The 17534-nt window shown below is 43.6% G+C and overlaps 2 protein-coding genes across 8 annotated transcripts in view; one reads left to right on the forward strand and one right to left on the reverse strand.

Annotated features, from left to right (window-relative positions):
• The window catches only part of BRINP2 (BMP/retinoic acid inducible neural specific 2), a 118172-nt gene that overhangs the window by 95926 nt on the left and 4712 nt on the right, over nucleotides 1–17534 (reverse strand). For 2 of the 6 annotated variants that reach the window (XM_035279098.3, XM_002760334.7), the window contains exon 1: nucleotides 14527–15355. The exons of 2 other annotated variants lie outside the window; for them this stretch is intronic. The gene's annotated coding sequence lies outside the window, so the exon portion shown is untranslated. Of the gene's footprint in view, nucleotides 1–4397; nucleotides 4689–14526; nucleotides 15356–17534 lie in introns of those variants that run through there. 2 more of the 6 variants (XM_078356256.1, XM_035279097.3) reach the window with 1 other exon arrangement.
• The window catches only part of ASTN1 (astrotactin 1), a 328578-nt gene continuing 315585 nt past the window's right edge, over nucleotides 4542–17534 (forward strand). For both annotated transcript variants that reach the window (XM_035279096.3, XM_078356254.1), the window contains exon 1: nucleotides 4542–5502. In XM_035279096.3, the coding sequence (XP_035134987.1) occupies nucleotides 5493–5502 (10 nt within the window). In that variant the 5' untranslated portion in view covers nucleotides 4542–5492. The remainder of the gene's footprint in view (nucleotides 5503–17534) is intronic.

The raw sequence follows: 17534 nt of genomic DNA on the forward strand, positions 1-17534 counted from the left end.
AGCAAAAAATCACAATTACTTTTGCACCAACCTAATGGTTATCATTAGTCTATCCTCCCCTCCTTTTTTTCCCCTGTATCAGGAAACTAAGGGGCATAGAAGTGAAGCAACTTGCTAAAAGCCAAAACTAGAATTGTATCATCCATTGTGCTTGCTCTTCATGGGACTGGTGGCTGGTTCCTCCTGTGCCCAGGAACAATGAGAGGATTGACAGTGGGGTGGAGTTACAAGGGCCAGCCTACTCTGTTCCATATCAAGGTGTCCGCAGGATGACCAGATCTTCAACCCAATTTGGGATTTGGTAGGCACAGGATTCTGCACTTAATTGCTATCCATGAATCATCCTTGTCAGGTTGTTTTGCTAAGCATATTTTGTGTTTAAGTACAGCAAAATCTTTCAGAGGTTCAGGCAGTCATTATAATAAATTATCTGATGAATAAAGGGCAATGATCACAGGCCCTCATGTATAGCGGAGTATCCTGCAGCATTGAAACAGCATGGCTCCTGAACAGGTTATGTCTGACGGGAGCTCATTCCTCACTGGCAGTAATTTCCAGAATGCTGCTACTAGAGGAGAGGCTGTCTGATAGAGCTGTGAACAGGGCGGCCTCTCAAGGCAGACTGCCTGGGTTCAAATTCCACTCTGTCACTTCCTACCTTTGTGATCTTTAGGGAATTATGAGCCTTTCAGTGTCTCAGTTTCCTCTTCAGTAAAATGGGAATAATAGAAGTGTCTGACTCACAGGATTGTTCTGAGAATTAAATGAGTTAATGCATATTAAAAACATGAACTAGTGCCTGATAAATATTAAATGCTCAATAAATAATGATTATGTTAAGAAATACTTCTCCAGGCTGTAAGATATCCCACATGGTTATTGATTTCCCTCCAACTCTGCATGCACTTTGTTCATTCTCTCCTTTGGAAATTTAATAGAGATAATATGGCTGGCTGTAATATCACCCTCTTCCTGTAAGTGGTTCCTTCCCCCTTATGGCAGTACTTTCCATACCAAATTCATGGAAATACAGGTGTTTGGCAATAAGATCAAAAAAAGTTTTAAGGTCAAGATATATTGGAAATACTTGGCTAAACAAAGATAAAACACGTTTCTTTATTGTAGACCTCAGACCCCTCTAACGTGATAAGTGCATTGTGAACTTCTGAGTGCATTTGAAGGGATGGGTGCCAAGGAGGACATGTTCTCCAACTTTTCTAATCACAGAATCTTTTTTTCCAACATGACAACCATTAACCACTTAAGCAACATTAATATTCTACCAAACTGAGTATGGGTAACATTTCATTTGGATTGCCTTAAAATGGTATTTCTCAAAATGTGGTTTGCGTATCATCTGCTTGTTAAAATGCAGTTTTCTGAATCTCACACAAGACCTACAGAATCGGATTCTCTGGAGGAGGGGCTGGGGATTCTGCATTTTAACAAGCTCCCCAGGTGCACATTGCATTTTGAGAATCACTGCCTTAAAGGAAACACATCCCTAATTTCGCAATTGTATACATTTGGAATCCTGAGTACTAAATATCCTTAATAGGAAAGATTCTGGTTAACTTTCTAGTAACCCATGTCTTAATGAAAATGGGTGTGGTAGGGTAGATGATGAAGTATTGGGGTTTTTGCTATTTATTTTTAACTGCATAATTGTAAAAATCTTCCCTGTGTTCGGTATTGGGCCAGGGAGCTAGGAAAAAAAAAACGATCTTTTAAAAAGACTCAGATTCTGTCTTCAAAATGTTTATAGTTTATAATCTAAAAAAAAGTAGACAAACTACTTGGCCTCTTGTCTTAGCATCATTGTAGGACCTTGGCTGCAGTCATCTTAGTAGTCAAGTTCACATGAGAGACAGATGATTCATTCTAGGAATTAAAGTAGGGAGAGAAGGAATTTATTTTATAGATGGCTTGGTCATGAATGAGCCACCAAGATATTGGTTTTGTTTGTTTTTTGCTATCCTGAGGGTTGGGGAGAACCATGTAGTAGGGAACCACATCCACACAAAATCAGATGAAGCAAAGGATGAGCGTGAAGAGTAAGAGGAGGGGAACCTAATAACTGAATGAATTATGGGGAAAACCCTGCTGACTCTGTTCAGTTTAAGGTGAGAAATAACAGGATTAGAATGTCAAATTGCTGAGTCCTACAGACCTAACCATAAACCTCCTCTAAGCTGTTCAGCTTTTTTCCTCTGCAGTCACTAATTAAATCGTGCCTTGAAAGAAATAAAGTAAAATAAAATAAAAGCCAAAAGCTTTTCTGAATCAAGTAGATTGCATACCATTGGCCTATAAGGAGCTGGGTATCTCCATGTGTATGGGGAGCTGAAAGTGGAAGGACATCAAGATAATAGAGCACTGTCTCTTTCTTAAGCTTTTCATGATTATTTCTCATTGAATGTGCCATCTTTGTAGTGTCTTACTTTCATATGCAGCCTCTTTTCCCTAAATAGCAGTAATCAAAAATATGTGGGATTCCCTTTTCAGTGTGATTTATGCAGAACTGTAAACCAGAGGAACCCAAAGCACATTATAAACCGTATTTGACGTTCAAAAATTATTCATGTCTCCAACAGGAGGAATGACCGGGGAAAGTTTTACATGGTGGCTCACCAATTCAGTATCCTTTGCACCACACCTTTTATCCAGAAAATGTCTTCATAAACTGTTCACTTTCTTGAACATAAGCTTGTTACACTGGTACATTCCCAAGTCTCTTCTCACTGATTTAATGAAAACACAGTGTCTGTGTCCTAAGCTTAGGATCTCTATGATCAAATATCTGACTCTATCACCTGAAGCCATGATGAGTCCATTTTTCCTGTCACTCTCCTCTCCTACATGTGGCAGGTCTGCCCATCAAATAAGAATTTAACCAACTAAAGCCCTAACAAAGTTATTGCTGGCCCTGTGTTCTTCTGTTGTTTGCCTGAGCAAAATCCATCATTACTCTATATGCATATGGCATGTGTCAACTGTTTTAAAATTAGCCAATTTTCCTAAGCATAAAAATGGATTTTTGTCATATCACATGAACTATATATCACAAAAACAAACCAGTTTTTGTTGTGGCTTTTTTTTTTCCAAAATACATTAAGTCTTTTTAAGTCACTGCCAAATCCATTTTGCTCACTGCATTTGTGAGATACATTTAAAGAAACCAAGCAGAAAAAGAAAAAAAAACAAAAAACAAAAAACTCATACAGTGCCATCACCTGAAAAGAATTCTAGTTCATTACCAAACTAACCACGCCTCGAAGGCTGGATTGCTTCACCCTGCTTTTAAATAATAAGTAAATGCTGTATTTATTTATTATTTAAAATAATAATTTACATGAGAGTTAATTAACATGAGAGTTAATGAAAAATAAACTCTCACGCTGCCCTGCACTGAGAGTTTGAGACAGGGCGAAAATAACAACGACAAAAAATTCTAAGATTAAGAAAAAGAACGGTCATTTATGGAGCACTCTACGTATCAGACTTGATGAGTGCTAATTCTGCATTATTTTATTTCATACTCAAATTAACCCTGTGATGCCTGTGATGTGAGTTGTACCACATCCATTTCACAGATGTGCACCCTGAGGCTAATGTAGTCACTTGGCAAGATCACACAGATGGTCATAGCAGAGCCTGCCAAAGGCTTGAACCCAAGTTCACCATGCCTGAGCCTCTTCTCTTGATGACTATGTTGCCACATGTGTGAGCAGAAAACCATCGAACTTCTAGAGACATGATATTGAGGCACCAGGTTTCTTCTCTTCATTAAGGCTGTACAGGTGTGTTCTTTAAAGATTGTAGATCAGAGCATCCCTCTTATGAAATTCTGCTTGAGCCTCTGCATAAAGCCTCCAAACATTGCTAAGCTCAGGAGTGATGCAGCATATATACAGAATCGGCAGCTGTCTGTATGGTTCGTTTTGAAGGGCCCACAATTTCTCCCAGAAAGGGAAAGCACCATGTTTCACTTGGGTTAAAATCTGTGAATTTCTCTTTTGAAATGCTCCAGTGTTAATTGGGAGGGCAGCACATTAAATCATTATTAGTCATTAATACCTTAACACAAATTAGTTGATCAGGTTACTGAGAGGTGTGAAGGGCCCTGAGGGAAAGACATTATCTTGATGGAGGTGGTGGGGAGTTGCCAAAGAGGGCAGTCTCTGGATTGCTGCAGGGGCTGGGTGGCTGCAGGCGGGGAGCTAAGGCAGGATGGGAGGGGTGGGCAGGCAGGGAGGAACTGGACTAGGGCTAATCGGCTTAGTTCCAGGCAGGTTTGCTTCTGCAATGTAACTGTCCCTCCCCGCTCCTTCTCCGCACACGCGCACGCACACACGGGTCCCCTGCTGTCCCTTTCGAGCCTCCGGGAGCGTACTTACAGGTGAGGTACCGGCCACTCCTGGGCAACCTCCGGGGCAAGAATCTCGCCTGCGCCTCCGCGGCCGGGGGCTTGTAACACGGCTTTGCGCCTCTAGGGGTCTCCAGTGCCCCGAGGCTTCCGGAGGAGGCCGCCCTTGCACAGCAGTCCGTCCCTCGCGGCTCAAATCCCAAAGGTCGCAGATTGCAGAAAGAAGAGGCGCGTCCCGGGCGCCTCCCAAGACCCCGCCACCCACCGGCACGACGGCTGTCAGCCACCTGCCCCTGCTCCTGCCTGACAACGCACTGATACTAAACGGCTGAACACCGAGTGAGGGGGAGGCAGACATTAGCTGCCCCCGCAGTCCTCACGGAGTGCTTAAGCTTTTCTAGGCCTCAAGGGGATTTCAAGGACTTCCCTCTGCATCCCCACCTCACACTCTTACAGTAAGCCCAGTCCTCCCCCCACCCCACCTCCCCCTCCTCCCGGGCCGCCAGACTCCAGCCTAGCAGGAGTCGCCGCTCGGACATCCCGGGCAGCCTCGTGGTCGCGATGGGGCCTGAAGCTGAGCGAGGGACGAGCAGGCCCCAGTCACCAGCTCCCCGCTGCCTGCCGCTGGGTCTGATGCTCGGCCCACCCTGAGCTGGGGCTCCCCGCAAGGAGGACCGCTGCCTTCGTTCTGGGAGACCTGGGTGCCCTAATGAAAACAGAAGAAAAACAATCACAACTGAGGAGTACTGGAAAAAAGTAAGAAACTTTGAGCGAGCCACTATTCCTCCCAATCCACTGTTTAAGAGGCTGCAGGAGTTGACGGTAACATTCTGGCTTTCTAATTCATTCTGCGACACGGGTTTGAATCCCAATTCTACTATTCACTAGCTGTGAGATCCTGAGTAATTGACTTAACCTCTCTGCACCCTTTTTTTTTCATCTTCGAAACGAGAATAATAGTATCTACTTCGTAGAGAGTTGTTAGACAGTGCAGACTCTAAGCATCTAGTACAGTGCCTGGTACACAGCAGGCGCTCATTCATAGACATTGAACTCCTTGCATTTTCAATTACTCAGAACAAGGGAGAACAACAGTAATTGGTCCTTCTCTCATGGAACTTCGCAGATGTGTCTGGGTGAGTGAAAGTCTTCTATTTTAACATCAATGTTAATATATCACCTGTGATTTTAAATGAATCACGAGTTTTGCCTTTTAAAGGACTTCTGCAGCGGATATCAATGTGTTTTGAATAGCTTTAGGTTCCAAGGAGTTTCCCCTGGGAACACTTGTGGGTGAGGAAAGAGAAGAGACAGGTGGAGACCTCCCAGGCCTGCTCCAACCAGAGAGTTCCCATTTAATCTGCTTTATATATTGGGATTCTTGGTAAGGGTTTATTGATTAAAGTCTTCCACTGCTGTTTTGAAAGGTGAAAACCACTGTGAATATGTCCTTGCACAATTCAGGGAAACCTTTTCCTCCAAGCTTAAGGACGCTCAACTCTGCTATTTGTCAATCATTGTCTTTAAACTTTATAATTTTTGTGCAACTCTAATCTTAACAATTTTTGTGGATATAAGGTGTAATAGCCATTTTACTAGGTGGGGATATTGAGGCTGACAGAGGTCACACATAGCTGAGGTCACACAGTGGGCAAGTGACCATGACCAGATTGAGGTCCAGGTTTGTCTCACCCCAAATCACCCACCCTACTGACCCTCAGAACCACCCAGGGTGGAAGACAGAGGACATGGTGCAGGGGCAAGAGCCCAGAGTCTGAATGTTGGTTGCTCCTCTATGCTTTGCCTTCCTTAGTTTCCATATGCAAAACAGGAATAATACTTCATAAGGTTGTAATGAAAATTAAATGAGATAGTATACGTAAAAATGAACCTAGTCCAAGTTTTATAAAATAGGCATTGGGAGCATATTAAATATGTATGAACTTGTCCCACCCATTTCATCTGCTCTCCAAATCATTTCTTTAAACTTTTATTGTAAGAAATATTCATACACATGCATGCATGTGTACATATGGGGTGTGCATCTATGTGTGAATACATATGTATGTATGTGTGTATAGATATGAAATTGTAGAGCAAACCTGCCCTCAGGTCAAGAAATAACACTGCCAGCATCTCAGAATCATCTCCTTCTGCATGCCCCTCCTTGATCAAATTCCCATTTCTCCCTCCAATCCAATTCACTTCTCATCTTGTTAAAAAATAATTTTCTTTTCCCCTTTTACTGATGCCTCTGGGTTGTCCCCAGCCCTTTTGCTGTGCTTCTCTCTGTCACTTCACAAAGGTTCTGAGTGACACATTATTCACAGGAGAGAAGTGAAATAAAGTGGTTCAGCAAAACAGGTGTGTGTGTGTGTGTGTGTGTGTGTGTGTGTGAGAGAGAGAGTATGTGTGTGCCATGCTTCCTATCTTTGTAGAATGCAGCATACTGGACACCTTCTGAGATATGTCTTAAACCAAATAAAAGGAGGGACAAGTAGATTAGTGTGGATAGGTTTGGGAACATTCTGTCTATTTGTTGTACCCCAAGACCACCCAGGCTTGAGTGTGGTAACTCCAGCAGTGAGAGGTGGACATCACAGCAGCTAGTGTCTTGGTTACATGGAAGAAAAAATTTCTCTCCTCTTTAGATCCCCAGATCCAACTCTAGAATTTCTACTTTTCTCAATTGACAAATTAAACCTCAATTTAAATGTTACTTCCTCTAAGAGACTTTCCCTGACCAATGGCTCAATCACTGTCTCTGACAATATTCTTTTTCATTATCAGCACTTGAAATTATTTATTTGTTTATATTGTTATTTTTCTGGATACCATAGTAATAAAGAATGTGGGTTCCAGGTCTAAATTTGATTAGAATGCCAGCCCTGCCTAGTTACTATCTGTGTGGCCTTGGGCAAGTTGCTTAGCCTCTCTGGGCTTTCAATTCGTCACCTACAAAATAACAAACCTACTTACCTTATAGGATCAAATGAGTTTCTTTTTGTAAAAGTTCAGTACAGTGTCTGCCTGACACTTATGTACTATTAAGGTGTTAGCTATTCTTGGCGATGTGCATAAAAATCATGATTATAACCATATCTTCTGTCTAGAATGGAAGCAACTTGAGGGCAGATCTTTTATCTGTGTTGCTGTTTGCTGAATCTTCAATGCCTAAGAATAGAACCCAGCACTACACACTCTTAATAATATACTCAACATACACAATAAATGTTTTCAGAGAAGTATGTCTTAGAACCTCGATCCCAGCCCTGCTGCTTGGTGCAGGAGATGGCCATATCAACAAGTCAGAATAGTGTGGTGATTACAGAGCAAAAACAGAACTTGAACAAGATGTGTAGGAGTCTAGAGGGGGAGGCAATTAATTCTGTCCTAGAGTCTCAGAGAAGCCTTCACAGAGGGATACTATTTACAGAGTTTCGAAGCTCAGTAACCCTTCAGGAAGCAGAGAATAGGACAGGGGAAGATTCTGCAGGAAAACAACCAAGGACCTCTAAGGCTCCAGAGTGCTGAGGGAGCTGCCTGGCGTTTGAAGTGGCTGCTGTGAGAAGGGGGAGGTGGGAAAGATGCACAGAGGGGCTATTGCACCAGCTCAGGAAGGAGCTCCTGTTTGTCATGCTGAGCAACTTGTTATTCTGACAGTAGAGTCATTGGAGAATTACAGTAAGTGGAAAAGCATAGTCAAATTTACCATTTTGAAAGATCATTCTGGCTGCAGGGAAGAGACTGGATTGGCTAGCCCTCAAGATAATATATACGGAGATCAAGTCCTGGGAAGATGCTGGAGAGAAGGGTGAGAGCCTGGCATCAGAAAGTGGCAGGAGGGGTGAGGAGGAGAGGATGGATTTGAGAAATCATTAGGAGGTAGACCCTGTCAAGCCTGAAGGATTCATTGCATATAGGGGCAGTCTGAGAGAAAGTAGAGCGCAGGAAAACACACATTTCTTCATTATCCCTCTGGAGATCAGGTGGATTTTAGTACCTTTAACCAAAGAGTGGAATTTGGGGAAAGGAATGGCTTGGGATGTAAATTGGCACGTACCGAGTTTAGCTTTGGGTTTTAATCTTGGTGATGTCCAAGTAAAGACCGTTAGTAAGAAAGAGTTTAACATTTGCTGAGCCTCTACAATGTACCTGAAACTATGTTTGGCTGCTTCCCTACTTTATCTGTTTAACATTTAAAACACCCCTTTGAGAGGTTGAGCATTACTTTTTACTTGTATAGATGATAAAACTGAGAATCAGAGTGCTAATAATCCTTTTTTGACATGGTCAACGCGTAAGAACAGTAATAGAGTAGTTTGATCAAGTAAGATTGAATGAAATAAATAAAGATTAGAAAATACAGTAATAAAGGTAATTTGGGGTAGGTCATGAGAAGCCTTGAATGGTGGTGATAACCACCCCACAGAAGTGTTGTGAGAGTGAGGTGAGGTAAGGCCTGTGAAAACCTTTTGTGAACTATAGAATAATGAGCAAATGTGAGTTGAAGCTGTGATCTAATATACTGCAGTGAATAACAATAATGATAACGAATGAGTTATAATATTCAAATCTGTAATTATTTTTTAATTCAATTATTATATTTTCTCTCAATTCTTCGTGGTAGGTCCATAATATTTTAGAAAGAGTCTCGTTCTGTTGCCCTGGCTGGAGTGCAGTGGTGCGATCTCAGCTCATTCAACCTCCACCTCCTGAGTTCAAGCAGTTTTCTCCTCCCTCAGTCTCCCAAGCAGCTGGGAGATGCACCACCATACCTGGCTAATTATTTTACAAAATAATCTTTAATACATGGCCATGCTTTTCTTTCTCCCCACCACACTATCAACATATCTGATATGAAAACAGAAAGCTCTCACAAGGAATGATCGTAACCTGGTAGAGATGAGAAGAAAGGAGGGAATTTGAAAGACAAACCTACCCAGCTGATCCCATTATTGTGTCCTTACACTTTGGAGTGAGACCCTAAAGATTAGTCACTTGATTATTTCTACTGTCATTCAAAAACTCAAAAATATCAGGATAAAATTACCAAGCCACTCACCAGCTCATTTTTTATATGTGAGCTGAGAGTTGCAGTGCTTCCCAAAGGCTTTGGGTGGGCTGAATCACAGTTAACAAGGTCTCTCTTCAAATAAATATAGATTGGTGTATGCTATTTGTGTCCTTCTTGGCTTGAAATTTTAGAAACACATGCCTTAGGGCTCACTCTGGGCTGCTCCTGACCCCTCCTTCCATGTTCTTTCTCTGTTTTGCCTCCGACTCCTCCTATTTCTTGCCTCTGCCCCTTTTCCCCATTATCCGGTCGCTACTCTGCAGGGCCTTTGCTAACACTATCCAAAAATAATAATAATAATGCCAGACACTTACATAATTTTAACTTTTCTAATAGCCACATTAAAAAGTAAAAAAGAAATGGATGAAACTAACCCTAATATATTTTATTTAACCCAATATATTTAGAATATTATCTTTTTAACATGTAATGAAGATTAAAAAATACTGATGAGATAATTTACATTGCTTTTCTTTCATAACCAAGTCTTCAAAACTCACTGTATACTTTACATTTACAGCATGCATTTCAGATGCTCAAGAGCCATATGATACCAATATGCTATTGAGTGGCAAGTGCCTAGACTTTAGTCCTGTGAGGTATCAAATTGTCTTCTCCCTTTGCCCAATCCAGAATTCCAGAACTGTTTGCATTTCATATGAGCCTCAGTAAGAGGAATAATGGGTCTGGCTGTTGAAGATTCCATGCTGTGTTGATGCTACTCAACTTTACTTCTCTCTCTATGGCAGAGTGACAATTTAAAGAAGGTCACATCCTAATTGGTCACATGAGAATGGTTCACCATTGCCCCCAGTTTGAAGCATAACTGAGCTGCCTGTCTTCATTTCCAGATAGAAGAGTCTTTAATTCACAACCCCTAACCACACGTCCATGGCCCCGGATCTCTACCTCAGCCCCCAAACATAGCAGCGGATACCTCTGAATAGTAATGAGAAAAGGTATCATGCCCACAGTCTGGCTGCACAGTCATTTAATGCAGGAAACAAGGGTGACAGCAAGGTCCAGGGAAGGATTTTCAAGGGAAAATAATGTCTTGGAGACACGTTCCCCAAATAAACTCGTAGGGCTAAGCAAACAGACTGGGTTTGTGGGAATTGTGCTTTTGACTGGGAGCAATTATGGAGTGACTTTAGGTAAGCCATTCCACTTTTCTATTCAGTGGGAACCTCCTCCATGTTGGAATGGGGCCACCCAAGTGACCAGTGACATACAGCATGATAAACATCTCAAACCATGTGAAGACCAATGACTAGGGAGGTCGTGTTACCATTCCTCTCACAGGCCCTGTGTTTGCCTTGACCTTTCCTCTGGAAGAGATGCCTGCTGTGGGAGCAAATGTGCGTGGCTGGCTGGCCACTGCTCTCTCCTCGTGGGCCCTTCCTTGGCGTTGCCCACACTGGCAGGCTGCCTCTCTCCTCTCCTGCCCAGCTGAGCAAGCACGGTGCCCTGTGGTACAGCTTCAGGTAACGCTGCACCCCACCCCCTCCCTGCTTTTCCATGGTCTCCTCTTTAGTGACTGCTACAGCATATGTTTTATTAAAAGGGAGAGAGAAGGGGAGACAAGAGGTTATGTACATGGGCATGCTCAAGAATCTTAAGATTGAAAATCTCCTGCTCAGTGCTAAATGCCTAAGGGCTTTGGCATTTTGCCAGCTCTAAGAAAACCCCAGGAGGAACATTTGGGCGGAGAAATAGGAAATGGAGGAAAATCAAGGCTCTTTCTTAGGAGATTCTAATTCTAAAATATGAGAAGCTGTGTGTGTGTGCGTGTGTGTGAGAGAGAGAGAATCTCTTAAAATTTGCTTGTTTGTCCCCAGTATTCTCATTCAGATTCTTGGATATGATGTTGAAAGCTCTCTAAGGTTGAGCAATACTTTTCTTACAATATATAGATTAGACTTGAGAATGGGTGGCAGGCCAGGCAATTTTCAATGTCTAATGAGATGCCCAGCATTCCAGAGCTCCCTGCCTAGGTTCTAGGGCAAGTTCATTTAGAACAATCTACATTTAAATAGTGTAACCAGGCATATGGTATTTATAGAATGCAAGAAAATAGGTGGCCCAGAGTAAACCCCAAGGAATCAAGCAAGTCTTGAAGTTTCCAACCTTCCCAACAGTGCTGCAGTTATTATTTCTGTTGGCTAGAACCCTTTCCCTCCTTCTTTCTATCGAAACAAATCCCACCCCATCCCTCATGGCTCAACTCCAGTTCTCCTTCCTTTGAATACTGATAGCTCTCATTATCTGTACAAATCAATTGCAGATTAATTAGGTCAGCCTTGTGAATTCTCTGGTATTGAATTGCTGTTTAGAACTTACATTGTCAATTCCCTTTTGTCAGTTGTAAGCCTAGTTTCCTAACTAGACTGTAAGATCACTGAGGGCAAGGGCAAAGACCTATAAGACTTTCATTCTTCACTGCCCTTGGGTTAGTCCTAGAGGAGAAACCCTGTGCATTGTAACATCTCCATCCTTGTAGTACAGAACAACTAAATCAGATTATAATTACTAAGATCAAACCATTTCTTAGAAGAAGGCCATGGAGTCTGGGGTTGGCCCAGGAGCAGTGAAACCCAGATCCCATTCCGTAGTGTCCCTTAAGTGTTGTGTGACCTGGCATAAAGCAGGTCCTCTTTCTGAGGTTCTCTTCCCTCCCTTTTCCAAGAAGGGGGCTAACATCATTCTAGCTTTACTTCTTAGGGTAATCAAAGGTAAATGAGACAATAAGCTCTGTGAGGATTAATTAGATGAGCTCTGTAAAGTGCCCTCAGCCCTTTGGAAGAGGATGCCATTATAAAATGTATACAAGGTCTTATTACTTAAGAGAAACAGTTGAATTGCTAAAAATACACTGTGCAGTGGGGAAAACAAAACACTAACCAGGAAACCTCATCTGAGCATCCCAGTCAGCAGAAAGTGCCCACGCAGATGTCTCAAGTCCCTCCAGATTACCTCTTGTTTGTGAGTTGGGGAGGGATTTCAGAGCAGTGCCTCAAAGGAGTGTATCATTTTTCTGCAATGCTCCCCCGTGGCTAGCCTGTGTCTTGGGAAAGGGGATCGGGAGAAGGTGATGACGCAGGGATGTTCTTTGCCCTTTGGCCTTGCTTTGTAAACAGCCTTTCAGGAAGCTAGAAAGGAGCACCTAGAAGATAGTTTTGAGGGCCAAAAAGAGAAGATGCTCTCCATCTTTGAGACCAGACCCATGCTGACAGAGCAGGAGTGTTCCTCCTTCCCCGACCCTTTTCTCTTCACCTCCTTTCTTGTCCCCACACTGCAGCACACATCACTCCATTCTGGGAGACAAAGCCAGCTCCATTTTTTGGTGAGGAGGGGAAGTAAGAGTCAAGAATGCTTCTGTCTTCTCCATGGCTGCAGCTCAGCTGTCGAACACTTTGAAGCCAGCTGCCCTCCAGAAGGGGAGACTATGGTCTGACATTTGCTTTCTTTCTCTCAAACATTTCACAATATACATGCTCTGTACCTTTTCAAATCATATCCTCCTCAAAGAAGCAAGGCATGCATCTTTTTCTAGTGTAGGCAGCAGCTCTGATATTGATAAGACAGGATCATTGTGGCAGCATTGCTTGGTCATGCCCTTAATGCTGCAAAGCAACTTATTCTGGGTGAAGGGGGACCCAAGAGGATCATGCCTTAAACAAATAACATACACACAACTGTGTGAAGGCAGGAGGGAAAGCACACAAACTCCAGCATCACTTTGCTGTTGCCTGATGTCATCAGACTGCCCCCCACGGGATTTGGTAAAATACTTTAGTTGCTTGGTTAATACTGGCATTGCGTGTATTTTAGCGAGCATGGTCAGAGAGAGTCACTTCAACATGCACATGTCTGGAGAAGGACAGAGGCAGAAATACTTGACTTATAATGTACCTTTTATCCCTCTGATTGGTCTATGCTGACATATCACTGTCCCTGCTGAATAAGGCCCAGAGTACCCATCTATAAGCTTAGCCTTTTATAATTGTTATCCTTTTAACAAAATATTTATTTCTGCTCATAGCACCCTGCTCCCAGGGCTGCAAAGAGCACACACACAGTTCTTTACAGAGGGGTCTGTTCAATCACGTTACAGTGCATTAGCTTGAATATTAGTTAATATTTGGCTTAGGTCTATATACCCTGGATAAATATGTACCATGAAGAGGGACTGCTTGGTGAGGATAAAAGTCCTCTGAGCTGGAACAACAGCTCACAAGTTCATGTTCCTACTAGGCAGGAACACCCCAGGCATCTGTGGTTTGGGCAGGGTGCTGCACATGCTTGATTCTTCCATAGCAGCCTGCTTCCTGCATACAGCTGTGAGCTCAAGCACACATACATACACACATTACAGGCAGCATTCAACCGTGTACCCAGATGATCATAGAAATAAAGAGAGATATCTGCTAGATGATCCCAGCACATCCCACCTTTCAGCACAGAAATGTTCTTCCCTACTGTCTCCAGTGCTCTGCCAGGCTCAACTCGATCAATGGGGCTTCTGCCACCACCCTGGGGAGACTATTTGTAACCTACAGGGTTCACTGTTTGGAATTTTATTTTCCTGACTGAATGTGCATGGGAAACATGCCATTGGCTCTATGAACACGAGAATATGGATATTGTGCATCATAACCTTAGCTCTCCGGGGTCCTTCCCAAACAGTGAACCTCCCAGTGTCAGCTGGGCAGGCAAAAGTCCTCGTCATCTTCTGCAATTATGCAGCCCTATTGAATTTTCTGAAGCTAATAGGAGTTGCACTAACTTTGAGGACTTAAACCAGGCAAAAGCAATATAGGTCAGGCAGAGTGCCCAAGCCCTGAGACAGCCATGCAACACCAGGAAGCAATACCAGAGTGATCTCTAGCTCAGCCCCAAAGTCCATTGCTCAGCTCTGTAAGACAGCAACTGAGAGAGGTGGAATCATTCCCTCTGCCTGCAACTGCCAGGCACCAGGGCAAGAGGGTTGTATGAGAGCAAAATGGTCCCTTTACCAACGGACACACCAAAAAGGACAATGAAAAGGGGATAGAGAAAAATCACCGAAACCCTGCACTGTTACCTTGAATCCTTGCAAGAGCCCTCCTTGCTGTATCAGCTGCTCCCCAAACCTTCAACGACTGGGAGGAGACTCCTAAAAGATTCCAGGATTTTGTGCAACATCTCCAGTGGCAGCTTTCCAAAGTTTTTACTTCATGATTTCTTGTGGCTCTTTCTCATTTGGGGAAACGCGAATGCCTCCCCCTCAGCGTGTGAGAGGGAGCGGATGCCTCTTTTCAAATTCTCTTGCTCCCCGCTTTACCGTCGGTGCCGCCGCCGCTGCCGCCGCCGCCGCCACCGCCGCCACCGCCGCCACCGCCGCCAACGTTAGACCACTTGCCTGCTGCCTTCCCGCTGAGCTGCAAGGATCCCGGTCTCCCACAGCATCTTTGAAGTGGGGCTTCGGCACCGGGGCCGGGGCGCACACCGGGTGGGAGAGGTAAGGAAAGTGCAAAACCTAACTGCGGGAGTCCCCTGTCCCTCCGCAGAGGAGAAACCCAAGATTTTGCCTTCTTTCCAACTCTAAAGAGACTCACCTACCCCTTCTCTCACCCGAAATCACTGCCTTGCACATGGGCAGAGACAGGTCCTCCGGCATCACCGCTCTCTCTGCTGCCTGCAGACCTGCCCCTGACCTCGGAGTGCACAGCAGGTGCACATCCCTGGGCAAGTCCTAACGGGATCCTCAGAGCTCAGCGTAGGCGCTGCCAGCACAGCAGCGAGCGGCTTGCGAGGCAGGTGGATCTCATCCCAGAGCTGCAACCCGGCTTGTTCCCGCTCCGACTCTTGCGCTCTGTACCTAAGCAGTGTCACCTGCAGACTCAGACACCAGATGAGTGTCTTAAGATAACAATGCTGCCCTGCCTGCCTCTCTCTTTCTTTCTTATGCACGTAGGTTGGCAGCCAATGGGACACAGCGCCACACTCCCCACAGGTGCCCATTGGTTGGGCGGCTTGGCAGGGGGCGGGCTCTGAGCCTCACCGCTCTCTCCTTTGGTGAGCTGGCAGGCTGGGGTACCAGCTCTGTTAACCCTCCCAGCGTTGCAGCGGGTACTTTTTGCTTTGGATAAGGAAGCCTTGGGTACATTCATGGGTGGGGCGTTGGACACTCTAGGAAGGCTTGGGAACAAGAAGTAGCTGGGGAGTTAATTACATTTTCTTCTAATCTTCCTGAGTTACAATAATCATTTGTCCCAGCCCATTTTGTTTGCTTGCTTAACTAGAACTGCCAGAGATTGGGACCCATCTGAGCCATTTTCCATCTAATTTGAGGTTTCATTTGGTGGTTTTGTGCATTTTAGCCTCTTGGATTACTTAATTAGAAATAAGCCCCCAAGTGAGAAATACTCAGTACACACACACACACACACACACACACACACACACACACACCAGAGAGCCAAGGGGAGAAAGAGGCAAAAGAGAGCAAGAACCCAGTAACATGGCTAGAGCGTGAAACAGATTTAGAGGCCCAGACAGCTAAATCAGGAAACATTCTGCCGCCACACCAGGACTGTAAGGACAAAGGCAAAGAGGAGAACTCCAGGTTTCTGGGGGAAAGATTAAGTTTAAAAAATGTCCTTCCAAAAAAGGGAATTGTTTTCCCTGTGGTGTTTTCCCTCTGCGTGTCTCCTTTCACTTCTGTGTGTGTCAGGAAGAGGGACTGTGCATCTCCGTTTAGTTTTTAAAGGAAGACTAGAGAAATCAGAACAGGACCAGCCTTGTTTCTGTGAAGCAGGTGCTGTTGCTGGGCCTGTGAATTGAGAGAGAGGGAGGGAGGGAGGGAAGAAGGGAGGGAAGTGGAGGGAGAAGGGAGGAAAGGGGAAGGGAAGAAAATATTAACTTTACATTGAAGTGTGAAGTATATATTTTTGATGTCCTAATGAGGGTGCAAAACTGAAATATATACTGCTAACTAGCATATGATGCTAGATTTTGGCAAGAGCATGGGAAAGAGAGCAATAGTTGAAGAAAAATCCAATTCAAGGGAAGAGCTGGGGGCTAGAGCTGGGGAAGGAACTTGGGAGATTCACGCTAAGTCACATGGTGGGGGAAGAATGAAGAAGATAAATATATTGTCAGAAAGGGAGAGGAGTCTTCAATCAAGTTACCATAAATGGAGAGGAACATCAGAGATTATTTTGTGAAGAACTAGGAAAAAAGTATGCAGAGCTTTAATGAATGTCTAAGTAGTACACATGGAGATTAGCTAGATTGCATCAAGTAGCCGTAAGTTCTGAATGGATAAAGAAAATTTAGCAATAGTATCTCACATACATCCCCTTAGATTTACACATCTATCACTTTCATCTCTATTTTCTTCTCTGTATCTCATACAATTTCGAACTTCCTTCTGCATACTGCAGGTATCTGTTTGCCTAAGCTACCAAACATTCAGAGAATGGTGGTGCCACAGGGTCCTGAGCTCTCTGTCTAGAATAAAATATCTGAGTGAACCAGTGAAAGCCTAAATCTATTGCTACTCAACTGGTGAGTTATTTACTTTTGTGATTTCTAGAGACAGCGACCCGCTGAACTTGTCCCAAGTGATAACACAGTGAGATGTTGAGGTTCCTGTAAAGTAGCGTAAGGTAGTGGGTAAGTAGAAGGAGGAGTTAAACAAAGAACTGCTGGTTTCAATGGAAAGAAAGTTAAAATTTCCAAAATCTGTAATAGAGGAAAGAAGCGAAGTTAGCAGATAAGAAGACAACTTGAAAAAGAAAACTTGCTTGTGCTTTCTTTTCCTTGAAGTCTGAAGCCATGGAAAAAAATTTAAAGAGGCAAAATATGCATTAAAAATTGCCACAAGTGTATAGTTTGATGAATTCTATATAAGCATCAATGTAACCATTACTCGCTTTATTTCTAGCACCCCGGGAAGCATATTCCTGAACCTTCCCAATCAAAACCCTCCAGTCCCCAGTGATAACTATATTCTGACTTTGCATCACCAAAGATTAATGTTACTTGCTCTTGAATTTTGTAAATATAGAATCTTAGAGTATACACTCTTTTGCGTCTTGATTCTTC

Source organism: Callithrix jacchus, chromosome 18, assembly GCF_049354715.1.
Source record: "Callithrix jacchus isolate 240 chromosome 18, calJac240_pri, whole genome shotgun sequence".
In the NCBI taxonomy this organism is placed as follows: domain Eukaryota; kingdom Metazoa; phylum Chordata; class Mammalia; order Primates; family Cebidae; genus Callithrix; species Callithrix jacchus.